The following is an 18,634-nucleotide window of genomic DNA, read 5'->3' as shown; positions in this document are numbered from 1 at the left end:
AGTAGTTTAGCATTTAGTTATCCGTGCAATAAAGCATGAAAAGATGTGAACAGTAATTTTACAGTACTCTACACATTTTTATATGGACACGTATATCTTTATTTGGTTTTTGGCATGCAGTGAACAGCTTCATGGAAAGAAGTACTGTGCTTTATTTGTTTTATTCTTTTAACCATTTAACATTCAAGTAAGATTTAAAGTCTTTTCAAAGACTACATTTTTCCATGAAGATAAGAACAGCTTGAAAAAGGTTGTAAGTGCTCCTAGAAGTAGCTAAAATTGTACTGAAAAAAAATATAGGAGATAATAAACAATTGTATAACCACCATGTAAGCACTGTGAGGATAGTGGATTCAGGACAGCCAGTCTATAAGCCACAATGATGTACAAAACATTGCAGACTGATACAGGGGAGCCAGTAGTAGATGAAAATCTGTAAGTGTAGCATGTGAGAAGAGGGCTTGGCACTGCAGGCGCTTATTGGTTTTGGAGTTGATCGACCCAGTGGAAAGGTCAGGACAGGATTCTGCTGTTCCGCATTTCAACAGTAATATTACACATACAGCCGAATACACAGTTGTTCTGCATGAAGAAGTTTCTACTTGCTCGCATGGTACAAGGCTGTGCTGTTCACACTACAGACATATTGTAGTTGACATAAAATGGGAACCTCAATAGAAGGGGTATACAGTGTTTTTGTTCACAGATCTATTTTAATTATATTTCATTAGGTTTCAGCTACTGTAAAGTAAATACAAAAAGTAACACAAAACATAGTGCTTTACTATTGTGTAAAACAATGCATTTTCTAAAACTGAATTCTATATGTAGATTGTTTTGTAAATAAATAATTGCTTATGATAAACGGAGAGTGAAAATTAATTCATAGAAATTGCTTAACAGTCTTCGAACCATACATTTTATGACAAGTGGCTTGTAACATTTTAACAGGAATCCAAGCTTTTAAAGTAGTGACTGGTATCCAGCAATAATCCTCTCAGTTTATTAATGCCCCTCGTTTTGCCTGGGGATGCAATCATTATCAGTTTCATTGAGTTTTATAAAGGCAGAATCTTTAGGAAATTAATATTACACTTGGCCTTCTCAACTATCCATTTATGGAATTTTAAAATGTTAGTGTTTTATTATTCTTTTTTTACCTTAATGAAAAGAATATAAAAATCAACTAGGTTGAAAAATGCAGTACTGCAAGTGTCACGAAATAGACAAGACGATACATGCTTCTTTCTATTTCTGATTGTGTGCAAGGCTGGCAGTGTGATGATATTCCTGCTTGTACCATTGTCCTGTACTGGTGTTAATAGAAGATTTTGCATACAGGTCTGTTGTATGGATGAGCATACACCTCTAATTCTGTCTTGCTAATTTGAATGCATTTTCACAATATCTTTGCTGTCAAAAAGTATGTTACATTTGATTATGATGACGCATGTAGAACACAAACAATACTTCTCAACACTATTACAGCTGACTGTACAATTGAAAGCATTGTTACAAAAATGAACCATGTGTCCTATGCACATGAAGGCTCCTTTTGTTTGATCAAAAGTCATTGCAGGGTATCGGCTTTTAATATGCATGTTTCTTTAATGTTTTCCAATGAAGCCATCCCAAACCTTTGACACTACAATAACTGTATAGTTATTTGTTGGTACAGGTTGAACAGAAGCTTGAATAATTGTACTGCTCTACTTTGTTTTCCCTAGAGAGTCGATCCTTGGGTATACACCAAATAGTCAAGTAAACTAATAGCAGAATTAAATCGAGCCAATTCCCAAATCATAAAACTGCAATCTTCTGTCTTCTCTACACTCTTCTGGAACAGTCATTAAGGAACTAAAGTCATGTTGCTAAGGGTTGCAAAGATTGAATACCAGTCAGAGTGCAATTTTTGCCAGGAGCTAGAGAGTGACTGTGCAGGTGATTGGTGAATGATCTGTCATTAACTATCCTAAAGAAATGTATCTTGGATAGATAGATAGATAGATAGTTAATTCAAACTCTGTGTATTTTTGCTGTGCCATGCTATGCATTTTGAAATGTGAAGTAACTCATGAAATAATGCAACACAGTAAAGTAATTCTTTGTTCTGTAAGAGTTAATCAGTTATTTTGCAGTGTTTACAACGTAGTGAGTATTATTATGTTACTTTTTTCCCTTTTCTCATATTGGCCTTCAAAACAATGGTACCTATAACACCACCCTGACACTTTAACTTGGCCAACTTGACTTAGGTTATTTTAATTTTACCACAGTCTAAGATGGAGTTTTTAAAGTTATGGACAAGCTTTTGGTATTGTACATCTAGTTTATACAGTCCTATACATGTTCAGGGTTTTGCCTAATTCACCTTAGAGGGTTAGAAACTCACGCTTGGCCGAGGCGAATTAAATCTGATGAGGACTAGTTGATGTCTGTGTCTCAGTAGTCCTCTGGGCGAGTACTTAAAACAAATGTACACATATAAGGAGGCTGTATGGTCCAGTGGTTAAAGAAACAGGCTTGTAACCAAGAGGTCTCCGGTTCAAATTCCACCTCAGCCACTGACTCATTGTGTGACCCTGAGCAAGTCACTTAACCTCCTTTGTGCTCCCTCTTTCGGGTGAGATGTAGTTGTAAGTGACTCTGCAGCTGATGCATAGTTCACACACCCTTGTCTCTGTAAGTCGCCTTGGATAAAGGCGTCTGCTAAATAAACAAATAATAATAATAACACGATTAGTCTTGCATTAAAAAAATGCAGGGAAGTCAATTTTCTAACAGGGTGTAGCAGTGGTGAATAAGCATTCACAAATAATGCTTACAAAACTGTCACTCGGAACTGAAACCTCCCTTCATCTCCTCTGCAATGCCAACCCCACTTAATGACCTTTTACGTTTGTTTTCTCCCTCTGCACGGGATGCAAAGTTTATCGTTTGAATTTACTGAAACGCGTTGCATCTTTTGAAGTAAGTGTAAAGTAATTTACAAAAATGTGGAGATTTATACTGGGTTACAACCCTGACTGAAGATGTCATTAGCAAAAAACTAATAAACAAACAATTACCATAGTGAACATTATTGTAGTATGTTGCTCCGAACATAGTAACACAATATATTTGTAATAAAGTTGAGTTCTTATCTATAAACAGTAACACGTTTAAAGCATGGGACTCACTGTATGTAGCTTGGTGTTGTTTACATTATCGTCAGCATATTTTAAGTGATTGGAAGCTAAAATTACTTTTTTAAAACACACTTTTCTTATACCAATACAGTGTATAATCAGTTTGTTTGAAATCCAGGCTTTAAATCACTGAGAATAGGTGCACAGGCGGTGATTCTGCAAGTGCTCAGGGGCTCAAGCACCAATGGGGGAAAATAAGGTCCCGCACAGTGCAAATAAATCACCTGTTCTGTCAAATTATAGTGAGGATGCTTCACAAGCAGAACTGTTATTGCAGTGTTTAAAAATATAAAATCCATTTTTACAAAGTCTCCCAGCGTTCTTGAGAATATCTGCGTTTCCCTCGTTTTTTCTTTTGTATTTGTTATGCTCTCATTAGAATCTAAACATAGTAGATACAGCGTCCGTCAGTTCTGGCAGATTCTACTGTACCTGCTGAAGAGGTTTCCTCCCACTGCTAATTTAAAAAAAAAAAAAAAAAAATAGAAAAAAAAAGCCACCACAATTTCAAAAGAAAGCTAACAATTTCATCCTGAGGGCTACAGTGAAACCTACTGTCTTTAAATTGGGACTTTAGTGAAGACCGCATGTGTATGTGAGTACATTAATTATTGTAGATAGTAATTCATAGCCAGCCAGCAATTTTGTAAATAGCAACACATGTAATGTACAATAAAATAAACATTTTATTTGTGTCATCTGTGTGAATTCCAGGTGGCGCTTCTTGGTCGGCAAGGTGACACAGCTGAGAGAATGTTTTCCTCTGTCATCCCGTGTGGTGCTGTCAGTGTTAGTTTCTCAGCACACAGTACAGTTAGTCGCTCAGTAACGAGGTGCAAACAGGTAATTGATCGAAGGTGCGTTGTTAAAAAAAATAAAAATCTACATTTATAACAGTGTTTATTTTTTAGCAAAATAAAATCTAAGCCTATTTTTAGGGACCCCAACTGTTATTGTTGATTCCAACTTGGGCACTTCACATAAGGACTAGCACGTTTACATCAGGAATAGCAAGTTTAAAAAGGTACTAGTCCTTTGGACTAGTAGCACAACACTGTTAGTTTCTAACCCTGCCTTAGTGTGAACTGTACAGTAAAGTGTACAATGCATTGGTCTTACGTCTGTTGTAACTCAACAGTAACCTACCTCTTGGAAATGTGAGCTGAAATGAACACCTCGTAGATTTGTTGTGGCCAGTGATAGGTTTGAAAAAAGTGGGTTAGGCATTAAATGAGTACAGAACACACAAACACAATGCAATAACTGTGACACTTAATCTTCTATGAAACATTTGGTGAATTTATACTGCAAATATGAAGTAATGGGGCCAAGTACAGAGAGGCCTGAATGTGCTTCAGTTTTATGTGGGTCATCTTAAGAATCAGCTCCATAGCAGAGTTTTAGCAGAGCTCTCTGGACTGTAAGTGGTTCAAACATTGCCTCACTGAAGAGTTTTTAGTTCATTGTATTCCCAGATGATTGAATTAAATTTTTGTGCCATCCCAAGAAACCTGCTTGGGGACAGATCCTCTTATAACTGACCTCTGCTGACTTGAAATGGCTCTTGAAGTGTGAAATTCAGAGCATTTTTAAAAGGTATAGTACTTTTTACTACCACTATAAAACATCCTTCTAACTCCAGGTGAAAAACTTTAATAACTTAAAGTAGGCTGAGTAGGCCTATACCATGAAGAATGGTTTGGTTCTTTGGTTCTGGTCCTGTTACAAACTGTGTGACATTCTGTAAACATTGAGAAAAGTCCAGAATTTGTTATTGCATTAGAGGTGACAACATGATAGATTTTATCACTTGGTGAACAAATACTGTACTGTTTAATATGGATTTGAGGTCTAAAACATGTGTCACTGGCTTTAATTTACTGGTCTACTGGAGTTGTACAGTCTGGGCACAGGGGGAAAAAAAAGTATCTAGAAAAAAACCTGGTTGCAGAAGCATCTCGCTTTAGAATACCACTTTATTTAGAAAACCCATCTGTCTCAGGGACATTTTAGTTCCTATTGGCATTTTGCTTCAGTAGGTTGGCTGTTGGAATTTTGAGCCCTGGGAAATATGCTCATTCAACATTTATATTAACATTTCTTTTTTTAAATCAGACAGAATCTGTCTGCATAAATAAGCTGTTTTGTAGCATTAATCTGTATGACATATTCAGAGCAATCGAGCAAGACGAGTTCTCAAATGTGGCATTTTTTTATGAGGCAGAGATATCAAATTAGAAACAATGTTAGGGAATGTTTCTACAGTAAGCATCCTCGAGAAGGCATTTTTTTTTTTTTTTTTTTTTTAGCAGACGCCTTTATCCAAGGCGATTTACAGAGACTAGGGTGTGTGAACTATGCATCAGCTGCAGAGTCACTTACAATTACATCTCACCCGAAAGACGGAGCACAAGGAGGTTAAGTGACTTGCTCAGGGTCACACAATGAGTCAGTGGCTGAGGTGGGATTTGAACTGGGGTCCTCCTGGTTACAAGCCCTTTTCTTTAACCACTGGACCACACAGCCTCCTATTTATGTTACAGTACTACGAGTGGGCATAGGCAGACTGGATGCAGTACCCATTTCTCTTAAGGATTTCTCATAGATATTTGGAGATACCTCAGAGAATACCTTTATGACATTAGTACATGCAGGTCACAGTGCTAACCTCATGGAGGTAAAAAGCACCCTGTCCTGTACTACCAATGAGAAGTATCTGGCAGGCTCCATAGCAATTATGAAAAGTCTTCAATGAAATCAATTTGGGTTGGTTAGGACAGACATTAGGTAAAATGACAGTAGTACCTTGGAATATGGTCAACAATGCCTGCTTTCTGATTAAGCAAGATGTGATGTTCAAGATTCAATAAGAAGACCTCCTACTTTAGTTGCCCAAAGGTTTTACTTGTATTGTAACGCTTGAAATGTTTTTGCCTACGATTGTAAGTCGCCCTGGATAAGGGCGTCTGCTAAGAAATAAATAATAATAATAATAATAATAATAATAATAATCTAACCGCTAGACAAGTAACGGTTTCCATTCAATTGTGTGTTAGCTACAGTGCCGTAATCGATACACGGTAATAGTACTAACCAGTCGATCACAGCATGGGATCTTAATTTTCTTTTTGGGGTAATATACTGAATTGATTGTATTGTAGCAACATGATCTTCTAAGTGACGACATCCTTTCATTTCATTTCTTTTGCGTTTTAAATAGTTACATTTTGAAAGAAGAAAGGGGTGAGGGTATGTTTGTGGAGGGGAGTTTAGAAGCCATAGTACGATATTGCCTACAGTATGCTGCTGGATGTGACTGGAAACAGTGATTGGAGTAGATGAAAGGATGGTGTGGCTTTTTCCATGTACTGACAAAGTTGCTGAGATTCGCTTAATGTTTTCTGTCCGCTTTCACTAGGACATGGTTGGTTGCATTCAGGGGAGTGTTGAACATTGCAAATGTCAGGATACTATCCATCATCTAAGACTTTAGACTTTGCAAGCACTGCATCATAACATATCTCATTGAAAAAAAAAAAAATCTATCAAGGAGCCAGTAAAGGCAGCCTGTGATGGTTCTTTTGAGCCTTCAGTCGCTATGCATCAGTAAACAGTTATGATCCTCTGTGAGGGATACATTTCCTGGCCACTCTAACGCCATTATACCAGAAATCATTACTAAAAGCACATACTTTTGTTTAAAACAAATTACATTTATATATAAAACGTGTGCTGTAAATGTAAATTGCATTTTATACTTTTACCTTTATTATTTTATCAAATGCAACATTGGAAACACTACAGTACTGTAACTTTGTTCAGTTAGTTAACAAATAAAAATACATCTTTTGAATGCAATATTAGTGCTGATGTAACAAACAAATACAGATGGAGTTGGAAAACGTGTGTGCCGGGTATATGTAGTAATTTTATAATAGAATCACTCTGTTACAGTGCTGACAGGGCTAAATGAGAGTGTGCGGATTCATTAAAAAGGAAGATAAACGGATGCTGACTGTTCATCGCACATAATGTTAATGTTTGTCAAAGCGTGAAAATGTCTTCCTGGCAAATAATTGTGTTTTATTTCTTTTGCATAAAAGGTGTCATATTACATTCTTGGAAAAAATGGTTTCACACTCTTTCGCGGTATTTAGGCCATGTCTTTTCATGGTATAGTGAGTCCTGAAAGCTTTACACAACTATAAAACCTCATTCCTCCACAATTTCAAACATTAAAACTTTTAAGAAATTAATTAAACTCTTTCATCAGTGCCTCCTGTATGAGATAAAGTGTATTTGTCTAATTTGTTGTAAAATAATTTAAAACCTTATTCTGGGCTGCATTCAGAATTGAGGCAAATTAACCAGTGAGGAGCATTTCAATTCTGCAAGCTGTAAGTGGGTGTGATGTCTGAAACTTCTGATGAAGGCTTTAGATAAAATGTGTGTCCTCCTAACCTAGTTTCTTACACGCTTTTACCTAACATTTTAGTAGGACGGGAACACACAGCCTTTTGCCTTCCTGTCAGCCTTTCTGCCTTCTTATCTTTTCTTCTTATCAAGCTTTAGCTAACAGTAGTTCAGGCTCCTTTTCAAAAGGGCTGCTTCTCTCGTCTCTTTTGAAGACACAATTTTCTTTACTGTTGTTTGCTGTCAGCTGTCTTTTTGTCAGCTGCTGCAGGAAATGAGAACATGGCATCTTGCCATTGAAATCTGCTATTGATATCTTTCCCTCAACAATCCCCAGTCCCCTATTTACCGTTACACAGCTACAATAGAATCAGCAGGAGATCTCCCTTGTGGATCTGAGTATTGGGAATTAATTGGATTCCTAATTGTGTTCACCTATCTACAGTAATCTTACCAAATGTGTGTAGGGGTGGGGGGAGCAACAGGAAATTACACTGCAGCTAGTTATACTTTTTTTTTTTTTTTCCCCCGCAAGCAATCTTCTTTGGGACACCAGTCACAGCATCACACAGAGATATGTACAGAACAAGTTCAATATGCTCCTCAATTTGCACCTAGGATTCTATTTATACATGTCTGCGGACACGGTGATAAAACCAAAAAGCTGTTAGGTTGGCTTTCTGAGCTTAATCCAACGATACCGTTTTTACATTTTTAACTCTTGCATCTCTGAAATCAAAGATTTGCACTGAAGAGTAAACCCTTCTACATGCTTTCTATCTGAAAGATAGCATTAAAATATGTCATGCCAGCAGCATCCCACATAACTGGTTCCTCTTCTGTTATAATGGTGTATGTATGTATGTATGTATGTATGTGTGTATGTGTGTGGTTGAGTTTCACTTATCAGCACTGGGGTTGACCTTTGTGTGGGTGGTTACAGGGTGTGAGGGAGGTAGGGAGAAGCATAAGAGTAAGTGAAAGCTGCAGCACTCTGTACACCTCTTATTAACATGTGCTGTCCCAATAAGGACTTTGGACCCCACTTACAGTATAGTGTGTCAGCAGTGAATATACAAGCCCTTACAGTTTTTCATCATTAAGGACCAAGATCCATCACACTAGCAGTTGAGATTGAGAAGAAATATTAAGCTGAATGAATTCCTAGTTCTCATTGTCAATTCTCAACTCCTTTACATCCTCCAGTCGACTACAAAGGATTCTTAACATTTGATCAGGTTGGATAAATGAGTCAAGGTGGATTAAGCTTCTATAAAGCAACCCTCCTTCCCACGAGAAAAAACAAGGTTGCACATTGATTAAAAATACTGGGGGGGGGGGGGGGGGCGAGCCGTATATTTTTACCTATATGTGTCACACTCTTAGAGTTATAAACGCTTATCCAATTATGGTGAAACTGAAAGTTTTGTAAGGTGTTAGCACAGAGGGAAAGGCAATCAAGAATGGAAGAAAGAGAAAGGGAGACAAGTCAGAAAACATCAGAAACATGCTGAGCAGGATCTTGGTGACACTGACAGATTTGTAGGTGCAAATCAGCAGACGTGCAAGTCAGTTAGACAGAAGCTGTCACAAATCTTGAGAGCTTGCTGATATTGATTAAGTTTAGCACCGGTGTGCTGTAAGAGAACGCTGATGTTGAAAGCCAGGACATGTGTGCACCATCATTAATGTTGTGTGTTTGGTTCTGGACAGACCGTGGTTGGTGGTTAAAAGATTATAGGTGTAATGATATCTTTGACACATACCCGGTGTCATGTGGGTCGGCTATGTGATTTCACGCTGCTTTTTGAAGAAGCAGGGTCGACCTGGGTGACAGAATTAAATGTGTGTACGCAGTGCCCCAGAAGCAACTTGTTACAGACACTTCCATCCAGGCTTCTCTGGATTGAACCGTCGGCCCAAATGCTGATTAAAGCAAATGTTTCTTCATCCCTGCTGCAATCTGGCTCATGGCGTGTCTCAATCAACAGAAATATGGCTAAAAAGAAATGTTTCATGCAGAAGTGAAACCTTCCTGCAGGCGTGGCTGTTTGTGACATCGTCCGCTTACAAACCCCCATCATTCATTTTATCTTGCTCGACTCGGGTTAAAGCCTGTTGACCCAAATCCTGAAGTGGGTCGCTGCTGTCCCAGGTACGACCCAGGTACGTGGTTTCACACTATGCAAGATTGTGACCCAGGTAGCTAGAACCCGGGCCAGGACCCGGGTAGGCGCGCCAGTGTGAAAGAGGCTTTAGAGTTGTCCAGCTTGCACCATAAAGTTGTGACAAACACCCTCTACTGGTAAATGGTGGTAATGCCTCAACATCTCAGCTCAGTTGCTGGAGTTTTTCTCTTTCAGCTCCTTCAACAATACATTTTACTAGAATATTAAACTTGTAGGAATGCATTGCCCCCTGCTGGGATGCATATCTCTGGTGGCGCCTGCATGTACATATCGTATTACATATGTAATGAAACTTGGTTAGGATAAGTAATTGAAAGTTTCAGAGGTTGACGATGCATATCTGTCTTACATACTGCTACACACTTACATTTTTACATATGCATCAGGAGGATGTCATGGTTATGTATAGTACATTTTCATGATGATGTAATTTTGACCCACATGAAATTGCTTTAACACACAGAATGTGCCTGGAGAGTGGTTATATTGTCCTTTGATCCCCCTCTTAGTGGGTAGCCACTTTTACTTTATTACACAGCCATATTACCTCACAGTCGATGCATTTGAACATCAAACTCACCAACACCTGCTTTTTAGTGGTTTTACTTCTAACCACAAAGACAGATAGGGGCCTTGAGTACGTGATACAGTTCTACAATACCGTTGTGCATTCTGTTTGTTCTTTTAACCCTCTCCTTCCCTTTGGCAATCAATCCTCCATCTTCATTAGTAATGCAGTAATGACTATTCACTCAGGTGTAACAGAAAAGACCTGTTAGAAACTTGTTTTGTACATAAGTAAAAACTGCTGTGTTGGCCTCACTACATCACATTTTGACCTAGGTTTTACTAAAACTTCAAAGAACACGGAAAAAGATTCTAGAAGTTTTAAGAGCACTTGTTTCAAAACCTGTGATGCCTACTGTACATGACTGCTGTAGGAGAGGATTGGTAATAGGAAACTGAAAAGCTGTTATTTTGAAAATATTTAAAAAAAAAAAAAGTTATTGCAGAATCAAAAAAACTATAAATATCTTGGAAAGAATGATCCACAACTGGGTCAGAGGGGTTCTATCATAGCCCCTGTCATCCATTCTGACTCATAGGACCAGTAATTAGCAAGTCTGATTACATTTCAAAACAAAGGTGGGGGAAGTACAATTGCAGCTTGTAAATATTAATGGCTGAACAAGAGCGGCTGAGAAGATTACAGCAGAATAGACTTGACAGATCAGAGTAAATATTCTCCCATGCCTCAAATCCCATAATGAATTACTGAACGTACGGGAAACAGATGTCATTCTTTCAGCTTTCCTTGGGTTACCGCCTTAAGGGATTTCTAATTACAGGGCTGGATTAGAACCAGAATTGGCTAAAATTAAACTGAGGCTGTAGATATAGCTACATGTTTAATGCACATGCTTTTTTGTCTTGGATTTATTTGAAAAACATCCTAATAACTGGCGAAATATGGACAAATTGTGCTTAGGTTTGACGTACGTCATGGGAGGGTCAAGAATTGCTTGTGTGGGTGACTTGTCTTCACCTGTTGTCAGAGGTTGTGCTACCATATACTATATTCTTCCTGTGCTAATAATAGCTTTAAAATAGTTACATACGTTACATACAGTGTGTGTATTTGCTTTACCAATATCTATATCTAAGATCTAATGATAGCGAGAATGGTACATTTTACCACAATGATTTGTATCTTAATATTAGCCAAGGTTTGTTTATTATTCTGCATTTTTTGGAGTCCATAAATATTGCATACATTAAGTATTATAAAAAAAAATCCCCACTAGCGACGTTTACCTGCACTATTTTCTTACAAGTATGATATACAGAAAAGGTTATAATATATACAGTATATCCGGTATTGAAAAACGGCTATAAATGGCTATAAATTTCAGTATCGAGAAATGGCATCTTTGTTGCTTACACAATAATTTCCATATCGTGGCCTGCTAAATGCACATTGTATTGTTAACCCTTTGCAGCCAAGCGTTTTTGACATGGATGTCACCCCACAGCCGAGCATTTTCTGGCTGATTTTGCCACACTGTCTTTAAAGTACTATAGAAAAATGGTTTTTTTTATAGTATTTCTTTTATTATATTCTACCTTCAGGAGTTATATTTCCAACAACAGAACCTTTTTAAATAAATTATGTTACCTTGGGTACTCTGAGGCTAAACTAAAGGGATTTGTTTCACAACATTTAATTATTATACTTAACCAGCATCACCACACAGTAAAATAGTAAACTGCAATGAAATGTCAACAGGTTGCATAACAATACAAGCATTAATGAATGAATTAAATATGTAAAAATGAGCTTGTATGTAGAAAAAAAAAGTTTCACCCCCTACTTCCTGATCATTCAGCAAACACATCAACATAGCTATTATACATATCTAGATGTATAAAGGAAAAAGATAAAAAATATGTATTTTAAAAAAAATAAAAAATCCCCCAGTTTTTTGACATTTTGATTATTAGACAAATACAGTTATTATGTTCACAGATTATACCAAATATAAGATATAATAAATAGAAAAAAAAAATACAAAAAGTAAAATACAGATATCACTGTACATGGGATGTTACTGTTTATGCATGCATATACGTTCAAGTAGTTCTAGAATATCACAAATTATTGTATTAGATGTTTTCGTTGTTCTTTTAACTAGAAAATACAGAAAGTTTTTGTTGGACCAAAAAAAAAACTGTGGGTCAGTGAGAGAGTGACAGCTGCAACACCAATCAAAGCCTCTATCTTCAAAGCAAACACCTGTCAATCAAGCTGTGTATATAAACAGAGACAAGACTGGCAGGTTGGCAAAGGGCTTGACTGTCTCTGTATGAAGTTTGGTGCAATTTAATCGTGGAGTACCTTAGTTGCACAGCTACCCAAAGATCACTAGATCACCTTGATTTAGACAATTGCAAGACTAACAGTTAGGTAGTAGGGCCTGCTCTGGTTATTAAGGCAATGTGAATAAAATGTAATAAGTATATAAGTATGTCTGAAAAGAGGTTTAAAACAGTACAGCATGTTCTTTTAAATAATAGAATAACATGGCTTTTAGTATTGTTGAAATGCATGTTAAAATCTAGCCTGCGCTATAGTAAGCAGACGTTATGCTACGTGCAGTCAGAATATTTTTCAGCTTGTCCATGGATATGGATAATGTAAAGTATGGTACAGACAGTAGCAATATTGGAACTTGATTTATTCTATTAAGCATGAAGTGCACAGAGCTATTAAAACATACTTCAGGAAAAACATTATTTAAAATTGGTAAACCCGTGAGGATGTTGAATATTATTTTTCTGCATGCTAATCAATCAAGGGTAATCATGGTATGGTCGAGTGTAATGGCCTGTAACATCAGAATTCAGACCTCACAGGAGACCACATGATTAATTCACTCTGTAACAGTCGACGTCCCTAATTATCTGTTCTATTTGTGTTACAGGAGACCAATGAAATTGTGGCCATCAAAAAGTTCAAGGACAGTGAAGGTAAGGGGCTCTTCAAACGAAAACAGCAACCAGACATTAAGCTTGCGCCATCTGGTGGCAGCTAAATAAAACGCACACCTACATCAGAAAACAATATACATTTTTTAATTTAATTTAAGATTTACAATGGTAAAGCTACTGGAAACATGTAGACTCTTTTTTTTTTTTTAAATAAATGCCTTTATTGGTAGCCAAGTATTGGGGTTTAAAGTTATGGACAACAACAATTTCAATATTTAGAGTGCCTTCGAGGCATCCAGAAGTGCTGCACTTCAGTGATAAAGGAGAGCTGAGCATGCATAAAGGAAGGACAAACTCTAAATGTGATTTGACCATTTCTCCTTTAGAAAGTTCTGCATCAACAAAATAAATGCTGTTCATGTAAAACTGTGTGCCAGCAATGGACTTCCAGTTACTCCTATGTAGTGTTTTCTTAATACAGCCTAGCCACGTCTCTGAGTCATTCACAATCACTCAGCATCCGCTGGCAGGCAGCCACCACTGGACTGCAAAGGCACCAGCACACAGCAGGTCCATTCATGTCATGGAAAAAACTTTCTTTGATTTTCGACTAGAAAAATGTCTTTACTTCTAATCTAATTTGTCAAAGAATGTTACTGTTTACTGTACAACTACATTCAGTACCATGTTTTATAGGTATGTATGAAGTATTAATAAGGAGACCATCCAGACATTTACAGTCTTTTTCAGGGCAGTTACTGTGTACTGAACAAGAACATAGAAACAAAAGGGGCAGATGTACAATGTCATTTCAGGTCTATTATCACCCTGTAATGAACCTGGAGTTGTCTACAAAGGTCCTGAAGTATAAGATGACACATGGTCAGAGAATAGAAAGTATTACATTTACCTGGCGGTTCTGTTGCCAGTGATCACAGTTTGCTGGTTTGAAATGTGTCAATAGAAAATGAAGAAGTTAAAGAAACAACGCTGCGGGAGCTTCAGATGCTTCGGACCCTGAAGCAGGAGAACATCGTGGAGCTCAAGGAAGCCTTTCGCAGACGAGGGAAGCTGTACCTGGTCTTCGAGTACGTGGAAAAGGTGAGCGCAGCAGGGTGGTAACAATGCATTATATACAGTATGTCATAAATATAGCTGAAGGATGTTAGAAAGAAAGTGGGGTCTGTTCAGTTGAGCTAAGAGCTAAATACTGTCACCGTTTTAAATATTGAAAATAGGAACACGCCTGCTGTTTTACTTACTTTTATTGACAGAAATAATCTAAAAGCCCTGTCATAGATGCTGTTTTTCACAAAATCCCAGTTATTTAAATTATTTAAATGGTTGTAGTAATTAAAGCCACCATCTTTTAGATCAGTTGCATAGACCGCTGTATGTGGAATGCTTTCCTTAAATCAACTTTTGCATCTGCTTGGCAACAAGTGCGATTCACCCGGGCATTGTGTCTTTGGATTTGAAGATTACAAAATGAGATTCGGTAAAATATTATAAATATTGATCACTTATTTGATATTAATAATTGATCACGTTCTTGCTTATCCACACAAATAATTGCGTCATACACAATTGGTAAAAAATGACACATAACAACAAACATTCATTGTAATTCAGTACGAATTCAAAATGATGATGCAACATAAAATGCAGTGAATTCTTTTAAAACTGTTTTCCCATCCTGCCAGTCAACCAGGGTAGCTTTGACACCATGAAATGTAATATTTTTAAATGATTGTGGATGTGTGTCATATGCACTGTGTTATGCATATTATTAAGGTCTCTATCTTTTATATTTATTTAGAACATGCTGGAATTGCTAGAAGAATTGCCAAACGGGGCCCCACCTGAGAAAGTTAGAAACTACATCTATCAGTTAATTAAAGCAATCCACTGGTGTCACAAGAATGATATTGTCCACCGAGGTAAGTGAGATAACGGAAGCTGCTATCAAGTTCAGTGGCTTCAAGAAGAGATATAGGGATTGGGCGATGTGATTTCACTTAACTTGTTTTACAAAAAAAGCACTCTTGGACTTTAGGTTTAAAATCAACTGTGCTTCTGGAAAGTTTTAAAGAAAGAAAGAAAAAAGAGGTTTATTATCCGTAGTTAAAATATATCAAGCATATGAAATCGTTTGTGAAAATTGTTTCGACAGTGATCATGCTTGAAATTGTTTTCTGTGTTTTTGATGCCTTCAAAATTCAAAAACCTTTTATCTATCGGACAGTGCAAGAAGCACCGTCTTCAGCTTGGAGGCTGTGTGGTCCAGTGGTTAAAGAAAAGGGCTTGTAACCAGGAGGTCCCTGGTTCAAATCCCGGCTCACTCACTGACTCATTGTGTGACTCTGAGCAAGTCACTTAACCTCCTTGTGCTCCGTCTTTCGGGTGAGACGTTGTTGTAAGTGACTCTGCAGCTGATGCATAGTTCACACACCCTAGTCTCTGTAAGTCACCTTGGATAAAGGCGTCTGCTAAATAAACAAATAATAATAACACATACATGAATACAGTTGCCATGCACCTCAAGCACATGTTCGGTTTGAACCTTCCTTTCATAATAAGGTTGTTGCTGGTAACAAGGACCATGTGTTTTCATTACAAAGCACGCTAATATCATCCACCCACTGTTATTACTGTTCTTATTGCTGGTATGTCTCCTTTTATTGTATGTTTTTGTTTTGCCTCAGATATCAAACCGGAAAATCTTTTAATCAGCCACGATGACGTACTGAAGCTGTGCGATTTTGGTAAGAAACGAAAGCTAAATGCCTTTTTACTTTAAAGATGAAGAAGTGAGTTAAAATTCTGTCTGCCACTCTCTAATAAAGTGTTCCGTGTAGCTGTGTGTCCACCCCTGATACTCCACTAAGCACTCAGCTAAATGTTTGTTAAACTTTGTTGTAATTTAACTGAACTTACTGTATGTTGTACTGTATATGGGTGTTTGAAGCATGTACTGTAGGGGGCACATGTCAATAATTTATGCAGAGATGAGGATAAACATACTGTAGGCAGCTTTCATTGCTTCTCATTTGAGTGTTGTCGTCATTGGAAATAAACATTTTTTATTTATGTATTTATTTATTTGCTTCAGTAGTGCTTTTTAATAAGGGCCTGCTATAGCCAGTTGTCAAGAATTCTGTTACTGTGCATAAATAAATATGATACCTGTTGATTAAAGTAGTAAGGTGTTGTGTGTTAAGGTCAAATTATTTATTAGATGAAATACAAAGTCATTCTGAAAATATATGCTTTAGTTGTAAGTGGTCACTCTTGCATATTAGAAAAGGTTCTGGGTGGTTGTACGGTAGAAATCCACTTAAAATGCTGGTATCCAAAACCATACTGAGACCATTGTAGCTTGTGTTGACAGGCTGTATATGAGTTATGAAGGCAGATTTCCAAAAGACAAATGAAAACAAATCAATAGTGGAAAAACTAGTAACTACGGTATGTATGATGTCCTTTAACCGAGAGAGGGATTCAGTCAAGTTATAATTGTATGAATCTGGTTCTAATATAACTGTTTTTGTCTAAAATATATGCTACCTGATGGATATTCCCAACCACTGAACCTACAGAAGATGATTTACAGTCCTATTTCTCAAGACTGAATATCATACAACTTCTATAAATGGAATAATCCAAATGCATGCCAGATTTCTGTTTAAAATATTGGGATGATTTTAAACCCTCTAATTTCCATGGGGTTATCTGTTCTGTTGCAGAACAGCAACATTACATAACTAGCCTAGAAGCTATAGGGCATTAGCATATTTTTAGGCCTAATATATTGCAAGATAAACTTTCCAATATTGATCTGGGCATTAATATATGAACTGTTTTTCTAGCAGCTTACTCCAAAAATGAATGGGTTTAAATAATACATATGCCTATGAAGGATAATGAATTGCTGTTTAGGGATGTTTGGTGATAATAGTCTTTGTAAATACTGTCGGGTCATTCCGGTACACTGACAGGGTTTACTTGACTTCTTACCTCAATGACTTACATTTGTGAGATCTTTTTTTTATTATTATTTTCTTTGAAAGCCCTTAAAACATGCTTTAAGGACACATTTTCTCAATGATATATTTAAACCAAAAATGTAGTAAATGCATCCCTGAAATTTAGTCAAATTTGAGAGACAGGTTTACCTTATCAGAGAGCATGCTGAGAATGTGATCTGGTGACAATGAACACATGATTCCTAAAATGTAATTACCATCAACTCCAGTCCATCTCAATGTTCTTTTTTTTTCTTTTTAACCTGTGGATATTAAGAAAATGTGTTATTATTTTATATTAATTATTCCTTATTGTGTTAATCCATTTATCTACCCTTGAATAACTTCAGTACCCCTTTCTCTCTGCTCCCCTCTCTGTTCCTGATTCTCTTTCTTCACTTGAAGTCTCTAAGGCACCACACTAAATCCTGGACAGACGAGTTCAGTATGTACATTCTCACATAGAGGAGAGCACGGATCTGTAGTATAGCTTTATGTGTTTTCAGTTTACTGTTTATTATATTTGAACTTCAATACTGTATCTCTGCATTCTGGAGTGACAGTAAACCTTTAGGAATATGCATATTGCTGCATCACTGAGTCAGTGTTCTTTTCCATGTGAGTCATGTGAACTACATAACTGTAATAGTACATTGTTAATGTCTTCCTGCAGGGTTTGCTCGCAACCTGTCCGAAGGCAGCAATGCTAACTACACAGAGTATGTGGCTACCAGGTGGTATCGTTCTCCAGAGCTGCTGTTAGGGTGAGTGAACTGAAGCTGCCTTAGGCAATAGAGTGTCAGCATCTGTGGTGTTCAAAGGTGTGAGCAGAGACTGGCAATACATTATCGACAGCGAGATAGATAGCCATAGTGGGATCCGTCTCTAATAGGTTTAGCAATGCCTTGGAAATTAGAACACATAAAAAAATGATGAGGAGCTCGAAGCTTTTAGCAGGACCACGTTTTCAGTGATAAGCTTAGCTGCCTGGAAATGTGACCAGTTTTCTTATAGGTTTTACTTCCCTGGCTCACCTGTTCAGCACACAGCTGCTTTCTTCCCACAGATTGATAATCCCACATTTTTGACATTTAAGACTTGCAACCTTGGGCATAAGAGAAATAGTTAACTATTTCCTGCCTTGTTGACAACTTGTTACAACCTCAGATTGTAAACTATAAGTCAACCCTCTTCTGGGCAGATGGTAGAAGGTAAACCTCCCATGTAAAAAATACTAGAGTACCATCCAAAAACATTATAGTTTCTTATAGCATTCTACTGTACATGGTATAGTACTTTATAGGAAACTATAGTGTTTTTGGATAGCGCT

General features: G+C 37.2%; 1 protein-coding gene across 2 annotated transcripts in view; it reads left to right on the top strand.

Moving 5' to 3' along the window:
• LOC117405735 (cyclin-dependent kinase-like 5) overlaps positions 1-18,634 on the top strand; it is a 94,549-nt gene that overhangs the window by 54,058 nt on the left and 21,857 nt on the right. For both annotated transcript variants that reach the window (XM_034009079.3, XM_034009078.3), the window contains exons 4-8: positions 13,273-13,318; positions 14,244-14,380; positions 15,099-15,219; positions 15,985-16,044; positions 17,978-18,068. In XM_034009079.3, the coding sequence (XP_033864970.1) occupies positions 13,273-13,318; positions 14,244-14,380; positions 15,099-15,219; positions 15,985-16,044; positions 17,978-18,068 (455 nt within the window). The remainder of the gene's footprint in view (positions 1-13,272; positions 13,319-14,243; positions 14,381-15,098; positions 15,220-15,984; positions 16,045-17,977; positions 18,069-18,634) is intronic.

This window comes from Acipenser ruthenus, chromosome 9 (genome assembly GCF_902713425.1).
Source record: "Acipenser ruthenus chromosome 9, fAciRut3.2 maternal haplotype, whole genome shotgun sequence".
NCBI classification, from domain to species: domain Eukaryota; kingdom Metazoa; phylum Chordata; class Actinopteri; order Acipenseriformes; family Acipenseridae; genus Acipenser; species Acipenser ruthenus.
The sequence above is the reverse complement of the archived record's forward strand: the minus strand, read 5'-3'. Positions and strand labels throughout refer to the sequence as shown.